The following is a 13,785-nucleotide window of genomic DNA, read 5'->3' on the forward strand; positions in this document are numbered from 1 at the left end:
ACCATCTGAAAGGGACAGAGCTTCTAGTCTCCTGGCCCAAGACTTAGACCCCAGAATCTTAAAGAACTCGTTAGGAGGAGCTTTAGACATCACCCCATTTTATAGATGGAAATGCTGAAGACCAGACAAGGAGAGCTCCTCAGCCAAAGTCATTCAAGTATGAAGTGGCAGAGGCAGGGTTGGAACCAGACCTCCTGGTCCCTGGTTTAGTGCTTTTCTACTAAGTCCCCAGAAAAGATCCTGGCCTAGGTCCCACTCCCATCCAGTCCTTCTTCCTTCAAATCATTGACTAATGAGGGTTGAGAGGGAAGTAAAGGCCATACATAGGAGGAAGAGAGGTTTCTGGGTATGAGAGAAATGACCCTGCTCTTTCTGTGCCTCTCCTCCCCTCATGGCCACTGCTGGTTTGTCAAATTAATGAAGGGTAATGTTGGTTGGCAGAAGGAAGGATTGGCCCAGCTGTCATCTGGAAGACTGGAGATATGGGGGGGAAAGTGTGTGAGGGCAAAGGAGAAACACCAATAGTCCCAGATACACAGTGAGCATCTGTGTGGCTGAGCCGCCTATATTCATGGAGGACTTCTGGTCTTGGAGCTAGAAGGCAATCTTGGATTTATCTGGTCCAGCCTGCCCTTAAGCAGGAAAAGAAGTAATCCAGCCAAGGGGGTTGTGACAATGGTTCATGGTGACACAGCTCAAATGGTAGTGTGGTGACAAGGGAACCAGAACCACTGTTACCCTATCACATAACTTCTGACATCCTTGCCTTAGAAAATCTGCTGGAACCCTGGGAGAGCTCCCCTGGGAAAAAGTCTGAGTCCAACTCTTCTCTTGACTTCCACCATCACCACTAGGTACTTTTATACTAGGAGTGCACATTGTTGTCCAGGGCCCAAACCATGGAGTTGGATTCTACCATTTGTCCTGTGGAAACAGGCAAACTTCAGCCTGTGTATAGATCAAGGCATGCCAGCTGGCATAATGATGTCATAGAGGGGCATGGCTATGGCCACTGGTTCATGCTGACTTTGGCTGCTGGACATTTGATGCCAAAATCCCATCTAGTTTCAGGAACCAAAATGGATCTTGAATAGCATCAGCTGGTACCAGTTCATATTCTGCATCTCAAATGAAACATCTTTGGTTCTGTTTGGTTCTATTTATAGCCTTTTTGCTTTTTTTTTCCATTCATTTCCATATTATTTTTTATTTAAGAACTCAAGCTTTTGGATTTTCAAACAGAAACTCTGTTCACATAAGTCCCCTCCTCCTTCCTGGCCTGACAGCATCAGATGCTCATGAGTGAGGCTAATAGAGACAGAGGGTGGAAGGGGCTGGGCCTGAGCCCTGCTGTCCTCAGCAGTCAAATGTGAGGAGTTTGGGTTGGAGAGAGTGTCCTTGGATGTCTCTGAAGGCTCCTTTCTTAACAAGCCTTTCTGTTGAGGGTAGGCACAGCCATTCTGGCACTGTGGAGAGGGGAGTGGGGGTTCATTTTCTATTCCTTCCCTCCTCCCTTTTTTCTCATTTTTTTCTTTTAAAAACATTTTTGTGTTTTTTTTCTTTCTTTAATTTTTTTTTTTTTTTTTTTTTTAAGAAAAAGGTAGCTTAGTCCTGGCTGAGGGCTGCTGGGAATCGTTCAGTTCACTGTGGGCACCTGGTTCTGATGCAGGCTGAACTCTTTGGCTTTGAGACGGAGGCTGGCGATGCTGTTGGCCATGTTGACCCCCTGAGGGGGAGTGGCTGTCCCCCCGGGGCTGTAGGATGGCACCGTGCTGGAGTGAGGGAAGGAGGAGACATAAGATAAATGAGTCATTCACAGCCTTGACCCAACCACATCCTGACTCTGGTGATTTCCCATTCTTGTTCTCTCTGTTCACTTTCCTACCTTGGCTTTCTCTTTAAATCAGATGGGATTTCACATCTGCTCCTTCCCTTTCAGAAGTGCCAGGAGGTTGGCAAGACTTGGGGAGGAGTTAGAAGCACCTTTCAGTGTTGGGGTTGGGTAACCTTTGAAGTCTTACAAATATGGAATTTCAGAGCTGGAAGGGATTCTAGAGTTCATCTCTGGTAGTTAAGACCCCCAGGAAAACTTTAGTTCCCCACCTCCCCTGCCATCTCAGGTAAGAGTGAGGAAGGAGGAGGAGGAGGAGGTGGTGTAGGGGGAGCCCTAAACAAACATTCTAACTCCCTGCTCTCCCCATGCCCCACTTCCTCTCTTCCCTTCTTCCCCTTCACACCGGCAAGCCCATCTCGATGTTCTGTACAGGCGTGGAGCTGCCCCCGCAACTGGCTCTGGAGCCCCCATCAGCCGGTGCATCTCTGGCAGGAGGGTGTGATTGCCCAGAGCTGCCAGCAGCTGAGCTGAAATTGAGATTAGAGAATGATCAGAACCTATGGGCTGGGCTATCCAGAGGGGAGCCTAGACACCAGAGCAGGCACTTCCCTAGACAATTGGCCTCAGGAGCCATTTGGAATCCCCCTGACTCTCCATCTTAGCTCCCTTTCTATCCTAGGAGATACTGGGATACTGGGCTTTTCTGAAATCCTTTTCCTGAACAGATTCTCCTAAAAGCAAGCCATCTGATAAGTCTCTCTCTCTCTCTGTCCTTCCTTTTTTTTTCTTTATCTCTGTCTCCCTCCCTCTCCCCCATCTCTGTCTCCATCTCTCTCCCCCCTTTCTGTCTCTCTCTGTGTGTCTCTCTCTCCCTCTCCACACCCTCTTCATCTCTCTCCATCTCTGTCTCCCATTCTCTTTCTCTCCCTTCTTATTTTTCCTCTCCTCATTTCTTTACCTTTCCCATTTCCTCCCCCCCACTTCTGCCCTTTCCTACTGTCGGTGCCCAAGCAGGTAGAGCCTGGCTAACGTGTTCTGGGGTAGGGGGTTCCCACTGGTTTAGCCTTTGGGACACCCAAACTCCAGGGATTCCTTAATCTCTATTTCTGTGCCTCTTAAACACAAAGGAGTCCTTAGTTGTCTCTCACTATGCCACCCAAGGAATCCAACAAAATTGTCTGGAGCATTCACTTTGACAATTGTTGAGCCCTTTTCCCCTTTCCCTTCTGGGGGTCCTTTCTGCCCACTCTTTCCCAGACTTCAAGAGGCCTTGTTTGTCCTTCCTTTGCTCTCTAGCTGCCCCACAGCCACAATGCCCCTGGAGGGTGGGTGGGGAGAGGGCAGGTTGAGCATGGCTGGGGGAGTCTCACCTGTAGGGAGAAGTGGTAGTCCAGGACAGATAGTCTGGACTCAGGGCTGTTGGCCTGGGGGCCATGGGCTGCTCGATGGCGGCTTCCTGGCTATAAGACTTGAGGAGTGAGGCAGATCTGTTGGCCAGCATGGCTCTCTCATTTCGTCGGAACTTCGCCCTTCGGTTCTGGAACCATACCTGGGCAGAGACCAGGAGGCACACACTGAAGAGGGGCCAGGTTGAGGGGAGTGGGACATATAGGTAAGGGAAGAGAGTGGCTATGAGTCTGGGCATCCCAGGATCTTGCTGAGGGGTCAGTCAGTCAGAAGGGGTACTCAGCAAAATCATTAAGTTTATCTTAGTTGGGAGCAAAAAAAAAGGATGCTCTAATGGTGGGGCTGTAGGCATGAAGGCAGGAGGCCTTTCCAGAGGCCACAAGGAATTTAGTGCCTTCCCTCTCAGCATCCAGTTCAATCTCAGGACCTTAGAAGAGACCATTGAATCCATCTATTCCAATTCCTTACGAAGTAGAGATTAGAAACCATTTTGAGAGGTTAAATATTACACAAAGAATAAATGTCAGAGCTGGGACTAGAACCAAGATCCTCTGACTTCAAAACTTCGGCTTATCCCCACACCCTGGGCTGCCTCCTGCATGGGGCCTGCTTCTTGACCCCACTGCTCTCACCTGCACCCGGGCCTCGCTCAGGTTGACCCTCCGTGCCAGCTCCTCTCGGACAAAGGCATCAGGATAGTGTGTCCTCTCGAACACCCGTTCCAGGGCTTGCAGCTGGCTGCTGTTGAAGGTGGTTCGGTTTCTCCGCTGCTTCTTCTTCCTTTTGGCAGCCCCTCTACTGGGGCTGAGGCACTCACCTGGAGCCACAGGGGGACACAGAAAGAGAGAGAGCTGGGCTGGAGGGGTGATTCCCACACTTTGTCCTCCCTCATCACAGTGAGCACCAAGTTATGACTACCCATCCTTGTCAGTTTCTGAGTTTTATAGTATAGGATGATGGAAAGCAGGCATTGTCCTCAGTGGATAGAACAATGGGCCTGGAATCAGAAAGACCTGAGTTCAAATCCAGCCTCAGGTGCTTACTAGTTGCATGAGCCTAGGCAAGACATTTAATCTCTGTTTGCCCTACTCCACTAGAGAAATGGCTGAGAAATCTACTGGCAAACCACTCTTACATCTTTGCCAAGAAAACTCCCATGGCCAGGATGGTCCATGGGGTCATGAAGAGTTGAATGGGACTGAACAACAGTGGTGGAAAGAACCTTGGGTTTGGAAAGAGAACAGCTTGAATTCTGGCCTTGCCATTTACCATCTCTGTGGCCTTGGGGGAATATCTTCCCTATTCTGGGCCTCAGTTTCCTTAATTGAAAAATGGGGTGATTTGATTAAATAATCTCTAAGGTTCTTTCCTGTTCTAAATAATAATCACTAAATAGGATACTTTAAGATTTGCAAAGCACTTTTTAGATAATTATTTCATTTGATACTTGTAACATCTGTGGGAGATATGTGCTATTATCTGTATTTTATAGATTAAAAAACTGAGGCAAAGATTAAGTGATTTGCCTAGAGTTACACAGCAAGCATCTGAGGCTAGATTTGAATTCAAGTCTTCCTGATTCTAGTCCAGCACTTTTGTCTGCTGTGCCACCTTGCTGCCAATAGAATAATATGAATCCTATGATCCTGCTGTGTATTGTTCTTCTCTCCCAATGAAAAAAAATTTTTTTTTGTAAAAAATCCTTCTTTTCCATCTTAGAATCAATACTATGTATTAGTTCTAAGTCAGAAGAGTAATAAGGGTTAGGCTATGGGGGTTAAATGACTTGTCCAGGGTCACACAGCTAGGAAGTTGCTCAGATTAGATTTGAACCCAGGACCTCTCAATTCTAGGCCTCATGCTGTAGATCTGTTGTGCCAGCTAGCTGCCCCTACCACCTTTTAAAGACAGACTCAGTTGGGAAGGAAGACACAAAGCTCGTGGAAGGACAGACTCCAGGATACCACCCCATTGTGAGAAAACAGGGACCCTGTGTGACCCTGACCTCAGAGGCAATGATCCTAGAAATCCTGAAAGATTGCATCTAGGGGAGGGAGCAGGGCAGAGATTATCTAGGAAGGAGCTCATGAAATTGGTGGTGGGAGGGAGGCTGAGGAAAAGAAAACTGAGGCTAATAAGTAGCTTTTTATTTTAATTAATTATGCAGTTATCTCTACCCTATGAAGAAAGACAAGTGCTGCTATCAGTGCTTTCCAAATTTTGCTGCCATAAAGTAAAATCCTGATTACCCAGTTTAGGTTATAGCTCTGGTTTCCATCCTCTCTTTACAAGGAAGCCAAAGAGATTTTCCTGAAGTACAGGGCTGGCCATATCATACCCCACTCAATAAATACCAGTGATTCTAGGATCAAATATAATCTCCTTGGTAGGGTTCTTCTAGCCCTTCCCAACCCAGCTCCAATTTACTTTTGCAATCTTATTGGCCTTTTTGCCCTTCATCACTCAGGATATTCCATTTACCATCTTCTATCTCTTCCCCTTTGGAGTGGTCCCTTTCCCTGGAATGGTCTCCCCCCTCTCCTCCATTTCCCAGAATCCCTGATTTCTTTCCTGATGCCCCTAGCTACTATTGTCTTCCTTCTATGTTTACTTCATATTTATTCTATATGGCCTTATACAAGGTGTCCCCAGAGTCTTAGTGCATAAAGTTTCAAACTCCACTAAGACTCTGGGGACACATACAGATTGACTTCCTCCATTAAATACAGGTTCCATTAGGGCAGAAGCTAGATTTTGTCTTTGTGTTCTTGGTGCCCCATGCAGTGCCTGACATGCAGTAGGTACCTAATAAATACTTATTGATTGACTGTCCTAGGTCTCATGAGATGGATTTCAGCTTGGAAATGGCAGCAAAATGGCATGCACTTAGTTGATAATGTTTTCAACTCTCTGCTGGGATACTGACTTCCTTCCCATCTTTTCTTGTGGAGAAAACTTGTCAGCTGTTTTTTTTTCCCCATGTGTCTCCTGCATTTATTTTCTGCTCTTTAGGAAGCAAAATTAATTACACATCATCCTTTAAGGTGGTGATGGAAAACCTATAACATGTGTGTCAGCACTGACACATGTAGCCATTTTCAATGACACACATCCCCATGTGGCCACATACAGAGAAGTCTGGGGCCACATGCTGAGGATGAAACATTTGCTGTAGTGTAGTGTAGACACTCTGTGCACTATAGATGACAATCCTACCTATATTAATTTACCTATTTTGGCTTATTAAATACAGTTATATATTACAATTATACATTTTTGTTAAACTATAAATACCGCAAAATTATGTTGTTTTTTTCTTGAAGTGCAACATCACTGAGTTATGCTCATTTTTTTTGGCGAATTTTGACACACCAAACTCAAAAGGTTGCCTCTTACTATTTTAAGGTCTCCTCAACTCCTGCTCCTTCTATGAAACCTTCCTTGTAACTGTCATGTATTCAGCAAGTACTCATTGACCATTAGACTCTCCAGAAGGCAGCCCAGGACAGACTTGTCACCTATTCTGTTTCACCAGATAAAAGTGCCTTCAAGTCAAGGATTCTTTCTCATCCTGTCCTTCCCTGTCCACCAAAGAGTACTCAGTGCATGAGTAGAGTCCCGGGAGGTGCTCAGGAAATGGGCTTGGAGTTAGGAACACCTGGGTACAAATCCTGCCTCTTACACTTATGATCTCCATTGACTGTGGCCAACCCACCCACCCACCCACCTTTCCTCCCTTCCTTCCTTCCTTCCTTCCTTCCTTAACTCCATAGCTTACTCATTGCCTTTTTCTTAGTCAAACTGAGGATTTAAGAATGTTCAGAGGGGACCTGAGATTTCAGTGTTAAGGGAAATTACCCCTTTCAATGCAATTTAGGACTTCCCCTGTGGCTTATAAAGACAGAGGTGGCCAATGATGTTGCAGCTGTCAACACTCCTGAGTGCTGCCAGAACCAGATTAAAATGTAATTGGGAAATATTTAACAAAATAGGATAGATGATGTTAATATGTGACTTTCTAAGTTAATATATGTTCCTACACAGATCCTTATGTAAGGCTTTTGTTGTTTAATTGTGTGCAGCAACCCATTTGGGGTTTTCTTGGCAAAGATACTGGAGTGGTTTGAGGAAACTGAGACAAACAGGGTTACATGACTTGCCCAGGGTCACACAGCTAGTATGGGTCTGAGACCAGATTTGAACTAAGAGAAGATGAGTCTTCCTGACTCTAGGCCTGGCACTCTATCTACTATGCCACCTAGCTACCTCATGTAAAGTTTAGTGGCCTCTTTTCTTTTTGAGTCTGATACCACTGATCTCAGAGAGTTGGCTGTGAGGTTAAATGATTTGCTCAGCATCACACAGCTAAAATATATCAGAGGCAGGACTTGAACTCAGGCCTTCCTTGGTTAGAAGATAGTGATCCATCCACTCCTCCATGTTGGTCTTTACTAGAATGCTCATGCTGTATTTACATTTCTGGGGAAGAAAAATCAGGGAAGTGAAATAGTGAGGGCCTACTGGGTACCAAAAAACAGTCTGGTTTTTTTGCCTTTATTTTTTTTCTGGTCAGTTTAAGTCAAAAGGGGATGGGGCAGATATGTGGTGATTTTCTTATTTCTTTTTTGAGTTCCAGATAACCCATCAGACCTCCTCCTAACTTTGTACACACAGGCACACACTCCCATACATATTGCTGTTTGGGCGTAAACCCAACCCAGAGAAAATTTTTAGCCAAAAAAGGAGAATTTTTCCGGGCAGTTTCTGAGACATTCAAAATGGAAGTTATAATGAAAATCATTTTGCTTTATAAGGCTTTTGAACACCAGAATGGTTAAAAGACAACTTTTCTGGCTCCAGGTTGTCAGAGAGATGTCTCTGATGGCACCCAAGAGCTCCCAAAACTCTGTTTCAAGCCAATACAGGGAAGTCCCGGAAAAAGCCGGAGACATGGTAACTGAGAACCACTACCTAAGAACTGCATCTCCTTGGAGTTGAGGGGACCTATGTTCAAATCTGCCCTAAGATACTGCCTCGCTGTGTGACCCTGGGCAAATAAATCATTTAACCCCAACTGCCTTGCCCTTACTTGCTCTTCTGCCTTAGAATCAATACTCAGTGTAAATTCTAAGACAGGAGGTAAGGGTCTTAAAAAATAAAAAAGAACTGTAGCTCCTTTGTTAGGGGTCCAGGGCAGGACTAAACTAGCTAGCTTCCTTCCTTCCTTCCTCTCATCCAAACTTTGGTTAAGGTAACCCTACGGACCTTATAGCATGTCAATCCAGACCTACCTTCAGCCCCCAACTCTGGGTTTCCTTTTGTAGTTATTTAGGAATTCCTGGAGCTCAGGGGTACTTGTGTGTATGTATATATGAATATACATATATACATATACAGAGAAATAACATGAGAGATAAATATTTATACACTTATAATTTATGTTTTATGTGTATATGTGTGTGTACATATACATTTATATGTATATGTATATACATATATATATGCGCAAGAGAAAGACTATTTAAATCAGTAATTCCCAAAATGGGTGCCACCACCCCCTGGTGGGTGCTGCAGCGATCCAGGGGAAGCAGTGATGGCCACAGGTGCATTTATCTTTCCTATTAATTGCTATTAAAATTAAAAAAAAATTCATTTCAAGCGGGCTAAGTAATATTTTTTCTGGAAAGGGGGCAGTAGACCAAAAAAATTTGGGAACCACTGACTTAAATATACAGGCAGCTAGGTGGCACTATAGATAGTGCTAGATTGAAGTCAGGAAGACCTGAATTCAAATCTAGTCTCAGAATAGCTGTGTGACCCCAGGCAAGTCACTTAACCTCAATCTACTTCAGTTTCCTTATCTGTAAAATGGAACTAATATTAGCATCCACTTCCCAAAGTGAAGATAAAATGAGATATTTGCAAAGTACTTTGTGAAACAGAGTGCTATAGAAATTCTAGCAATTATAAACAGAGTTGGTTTCTTCTGCCATCTTATATACTTTATTTTGTACATTAAGAAGATGATTCTGAGAAAAAGTTCATAGGATTTCCAGACTACCAAAGGGGTCCATAATACAAAAAAAGGTTAAAGGGGTCTGGATGGCACACTGGAAACAACACTAGCCCTGGTGTCAGAAGATCCTGGGTTCAAATCTGGATTCAGACACTTCCTAGCTGTGTGACTGTAGGCAAGTCATGGTCATGGAATCTCACTAGCCTAGCCCTTGTCCTTCAGCTTTTTATTATTATTTTTTTAAAGTAACCCCTGCCTTCAGTCTTAAAATCAATACTGTATATTGGTTCTAAGGCAGAAGAGTGGTAAAGGACTAGGCAATGGGAGTTAAGTGACTTGCCCAGGGTCACACTGCTATGAAGTGTCTGAGGCCAGATTTGAAACCAGGACCTTCACCTCCAGGCCTGGCTCTCTATCCACTGAGCCCCCTACCTGTTCCTGGTACCTTTCTTCAAAAACAAATAAATAAATAAATGAAGTACCAAGCCTTCAATAGCTTCATACATTTTATCCCCAGGACAAGACTTAAATCATCCTTAGACAAACCTTCCACACTGGACCAATCAATTAATTTCAACTGAACTGGCATTCAAATTCATTATGGGTGGACATTGCCCTACTTACTGGGGATTTGGGCATCAGATTGAGACACAGTCCCTGCTCTCCCTGAGCATGCTTCCTATGGAGAGGTTAGTGAACAAGATAGTTTTAAGAGCTAGGGAAGCACCAACCACTACAGAAATTCAGAGAAGCTTCTTGTAGGAGAGGATGCATGAGCTGAGCCTTGAAGGAAGCTAGGGATTCCCTGAGGTGGAGGTGAGGAGGGAGTACACACCAGTCTGTGGAAAGGCATAAAGACAGGACACAGAATCTGGCTCACAGTTTGGCATGTGGGGGTGGGGTGGGGGGAGGTGTCACCTTGTTTGGATGACAGAGTATTCCAATGAAGTTATGAGAGTCTGGAGAGGCAGGCTCAAGATAGACTGTAAAGGGATTTAAGTGCCTAGCTGAGGAGTTTGTATTTTATCTTTGGGGCAATGGGGAGCCACTGAATATTCTTGGGCAAAGGTATTATCAAGAATCTTATTACTTCTAGGATAAAATATCAATTTCTTGGATATCCCCACCCACCAAACACAATTTACTCCTTCCAGCTTTGTGTCACAATGGTCTGAAGTTGGGAAGACTTGACTTCAAATCCAGCCTCATATACTTACTAGCTGTGTGAACGCGGACAAGTCACTCACCCAACTTTTGCCTGCTTTGTTTTCCTTAACTGCAAAATGGAGATTAAAATAGCACTTACCTGCCAGGGTTGTTATGAGAATTAAATGAGTTAATATTTGTAAAATACTTAACACAAGGCCTGGCACATAGTGGGGGCTTAATAAATGCTTCTTCCAGGGGGCAGCTAGGTGGCTCAGTGGATTGAGAGCCAAGCCTAGAGACAGGAAGTCCTGGGTTCAAATTTGGCCTCAAATACTTCCTCGATGTGTGATTGTGGGCAAGTCACTTAACCCCCATTGCCTAGCCCTTACTGCTCTTCTGCTTTGGACCCAAAACACAGTATTGATTCTAAGACAGAATTCTAAGGGTTTAAAAAAAAATTCTTGTTTCCTCTTTTCCTCCACCATCTCCTTTCTTCCTCTCTGCCCATCCACTGTTTCCAATCTCCTTTGAAATCTAACACTAATCATACCTCCTTGGGGAAGGTTCTCCTGATTAATCCCTCTCAACTCTATTTACGGCTGCTCTCAGAACTTTTGGGGGCTTTCAGTGCCATATGCATTCATTTTTGTTGATTTATGTTGCATGGAAAGTGCCCTTCACTCGGATCATGTCTGCTTCATTTTAGGTTCCTGGGATTTAGAGCTGGAAGGGACCTTCACCATCTAATCCTTTCTTCTCATTTTCTTTGACAGAGGAGGACGCCGGTGCCCTAAGTGGTCAGGTGATTTGTCTAAGGTCACATAGGTTATAAAATGAAAGAACTGGCATTCAGACCCAAGTCCTCTGGTTTTGAATCCAATGTTCTTTTCCCCAACCCAAATAACTCACCCCACCCCCACCCCCATCCTACTTAGATTAATTTCCTCACTCTTGTCCCCTCCTCATCTGGGTTATGCTGTTCTACAGTAGGAAGAGCTGAGTGCTCCTCTCATTTGGCCAGAGTGTTTTCTCCTCACATTTCTGGAGGCAGAGATTGTGGCTTATATTTCCTGTGTGTCTCCCTGGCTCCTGTGTCGGAGTCACATGCCTGATGACGTGATACTGGGATACTTTCAAGATTCTAATTTCATTAGCAGACACAGGACATCATATCTAGGCCTCAGTGGATTCTCCTGTACTGCAGGGGCTAAAAAAATTCATCACTTAGTGTATGACTTTTAGAGACAAACCTCTCTCTGCATTTAGTTTGTTCAGTTTTTGGATAACAGACAATCTGGTGTATCCCCAGGAGCATTCTTTTTTTTAAACCCTTACATTCCATCTTGGAATCAATACAGTGAGTTGGTTCCAAGGCCCAAGAGCAGTAAGGGCTAGGCAAAGGGAGTTAAGTGACCTGCCCAGGGTTACCCAACTAGGAAGTGTCTGAGGTCAAATTTGAACCCAGGACCTCCTGCCTCTAGGCCTGGCTTTCAATCCATTGAGCTACCCAGCTGCCCCACCTCCCCAAAGTGTTCCCGAGGCCTTTCTAACTTGGTTGGACCTGGTAAAGCCTGTATTCCACTGGAGTAATCTTCAAGTTCAGGATCACCTCCATACAAGGCTGATCAGAGGAAGGCTTTTGTGGAGGATAAATGGATATTTGTTTATTATATTAACTTCCTAAATCATCAATTAAGGAATTTATCGATGTGGATATGTGGATATGTGTCCTCCTCTGGGAGCACGAAGTTTGAGGTTTAAAAAGAAACCACTGTTTTATAGCCAGAAAATGCCATAACACAACTCACCTCCAGTCAGAGCCAGAGAGGGAAAAGGGAGAGAGGGAGAGGGAGAGGGAGAGGAGGAGAGAGAAAGGGAGAGAGAGAGGGAGAGAGACTTTTGAGAAATCCTAGTACCAGGCACACCTGTTTTGGGTTGAACTATAGACCTTATATAGAGTTTGGGGACTCTAGTGTGGGTGAGATTAGTGGACATAGTCAAAATTTTGAGTGCCTTTTGTTGTTTTAGAAACTTCTCCCACTGTATTAAGGTCCTCTTTCAGGAAACCCAGCTCTTAGGTAGACCTTTTCCTTTGTAATTGTTATAGCTGACCAATCCCTGATACCCCTGAGGCTGCTTGCAGTTGGTCTATGCAGGCTTGCTGTACCAAGTTCTCCAGGGGGGTAAGAGACCCCCAAGGTCTGTCCCTCTTTGGAACTGCCTTGTAGCTCGGTGCTAGGGATACATCCCCAGAGTCCCCAGGCCCTCTGTAGATCTTAGCACTGGGCTCTGTGTGGTGGCAAATATTGTACTCTATCCCTATCCTGATTAAAGACGGTTTTTCTGACTATCTAAAAGTTCTGTGTTTTTTCCAAGTTAATGAGAGAGAGAGAGAGAGAGACAGAGAGAGAGAGAGAGAGAGAGAAGAAGGGAGGGGGGACGGGGGAGGGAGAGAGAGAGGGAGGGAAGGAGAGGAAAAGGGGGGTAAGAATTACAATTTTTCAAGTGGCCATAGAACTTCAAATCTTCCATTTTTGAAATATAAATTTTTGTTTTGAGGGAGAAAAATCATTAAAAGGTTTCCATTTGAACTGGCTGCTTAACTGTATAATTTTTGTCCCTTTTCTGGGTTCAGTTCCGATGGGGGAAATTTTAGGTCTACACCTCTTGAAGCTAAAATTACATTGGCTGCTATTACACTGCAATGAAAAAAAACGACTCTCGAACTTTTCTGCCATTAAATTATTTCACACATTCCATTTCTTTTCAGAAGCTTGCCAAAGAGATTTTTAAATGTGCTCTTGGCCAAATGATCAAGTCTCTTGTCCCCTGGTCTCCCCCTCCCCTGGCTTTTCCTTATTCCCGGTAATTTAAGGGCGAAATAGCCTGGAGGGAATTAGCTGCAAATTCTTCCTAAGACAAATAAATTCAACCTTTGCTTCTCCCCCCCCCCCCCAAGCTGTTGAGAGACACTTTCTGTTTGTTTTTGGTTGAAATAATCAGTTTGAGCCTGACCCTGCCTTGTGGTGGGCTCATACCCAAATAAATAACTTTTATTAATTAGTATTTGCTCTTACCCAATAGGGCCCCCCCCCACCCCAACACACAGACACATACACACACTCCGCCATCTCATCGCTGCCAATTTATTAACAAAAATAAACAACTGGCTCCCTAAATCTTGATGTGGATTTAACAAATTAACACTGGGCCTTAATCAGAGGGGCCACGAGGCTGCGGAAATCTTTATGGCCGAGAGAGTCAGAGGGAGGAACAGAGGAGCAAGTCTTTCCCTTCACCCAAAGGCTTTCCCTGGGAAAGATGTGGCTGCCTTGAAGATGCCCCTGAGAGAAGGGCTTAAGTAAGAGGGCTGGTAATG

The 13,785-nt window shown here is 44.6% G+C and overlaps 1 protein-coding gene across 2 annotated transcripts in view; it reads right to left on the bottom strand.

Moving 5' to 3' along the window:
- Positions 1-910: 910 nt before the first annotated feature.
- Positions 911-13,785, bottom strand: part of PRRX2 (paired related homeobox 2) — a 70,874-nt gene continuing 57,999 nt past the window's right edge. Inside the window, exons 2-5 of one of the 2 annotated variants that reach the window (XM_044661332.1) lie at positions 3,874-4,058; positions 3,205-3,383; positions 2,238-2,361; positions 911-1,772 (exon numbers count right to left, since the gene is read on the bottom strand). In XM_044661332.1, the coding sequence (XP_044517267.1) occupies positions 1,590-1,772; positions 2,238-2,361; positions 3,205-3,383; positions 3,874-4,058 (671 nt within the window). In that variant the 3' untranslated portion in view covers positions 911-1,589. The remainder of the gene's footprint in view (positions 1,773-2,237; positions 2,362-3,204; positions 3,384-3,873; positions 4,059-13,785) is intronic. The other variant, XM_044661333.1, reaches the window with a different exon arrangement.

Source organism: Gracilinanus agilis, chromosome 2 (genome assembly GCF_016433145.1).
Source record: "Gracilinanus agilis isolate LMUSP501 chromosome 2, AgileGrace, whole genome shotgun sequence".
NCBI lineage: Eukaryota > Metazoa > Chordata > Mammalia > Didelphimorphia > Didelphidae > Gracilinanus > Gracilinanus agilis.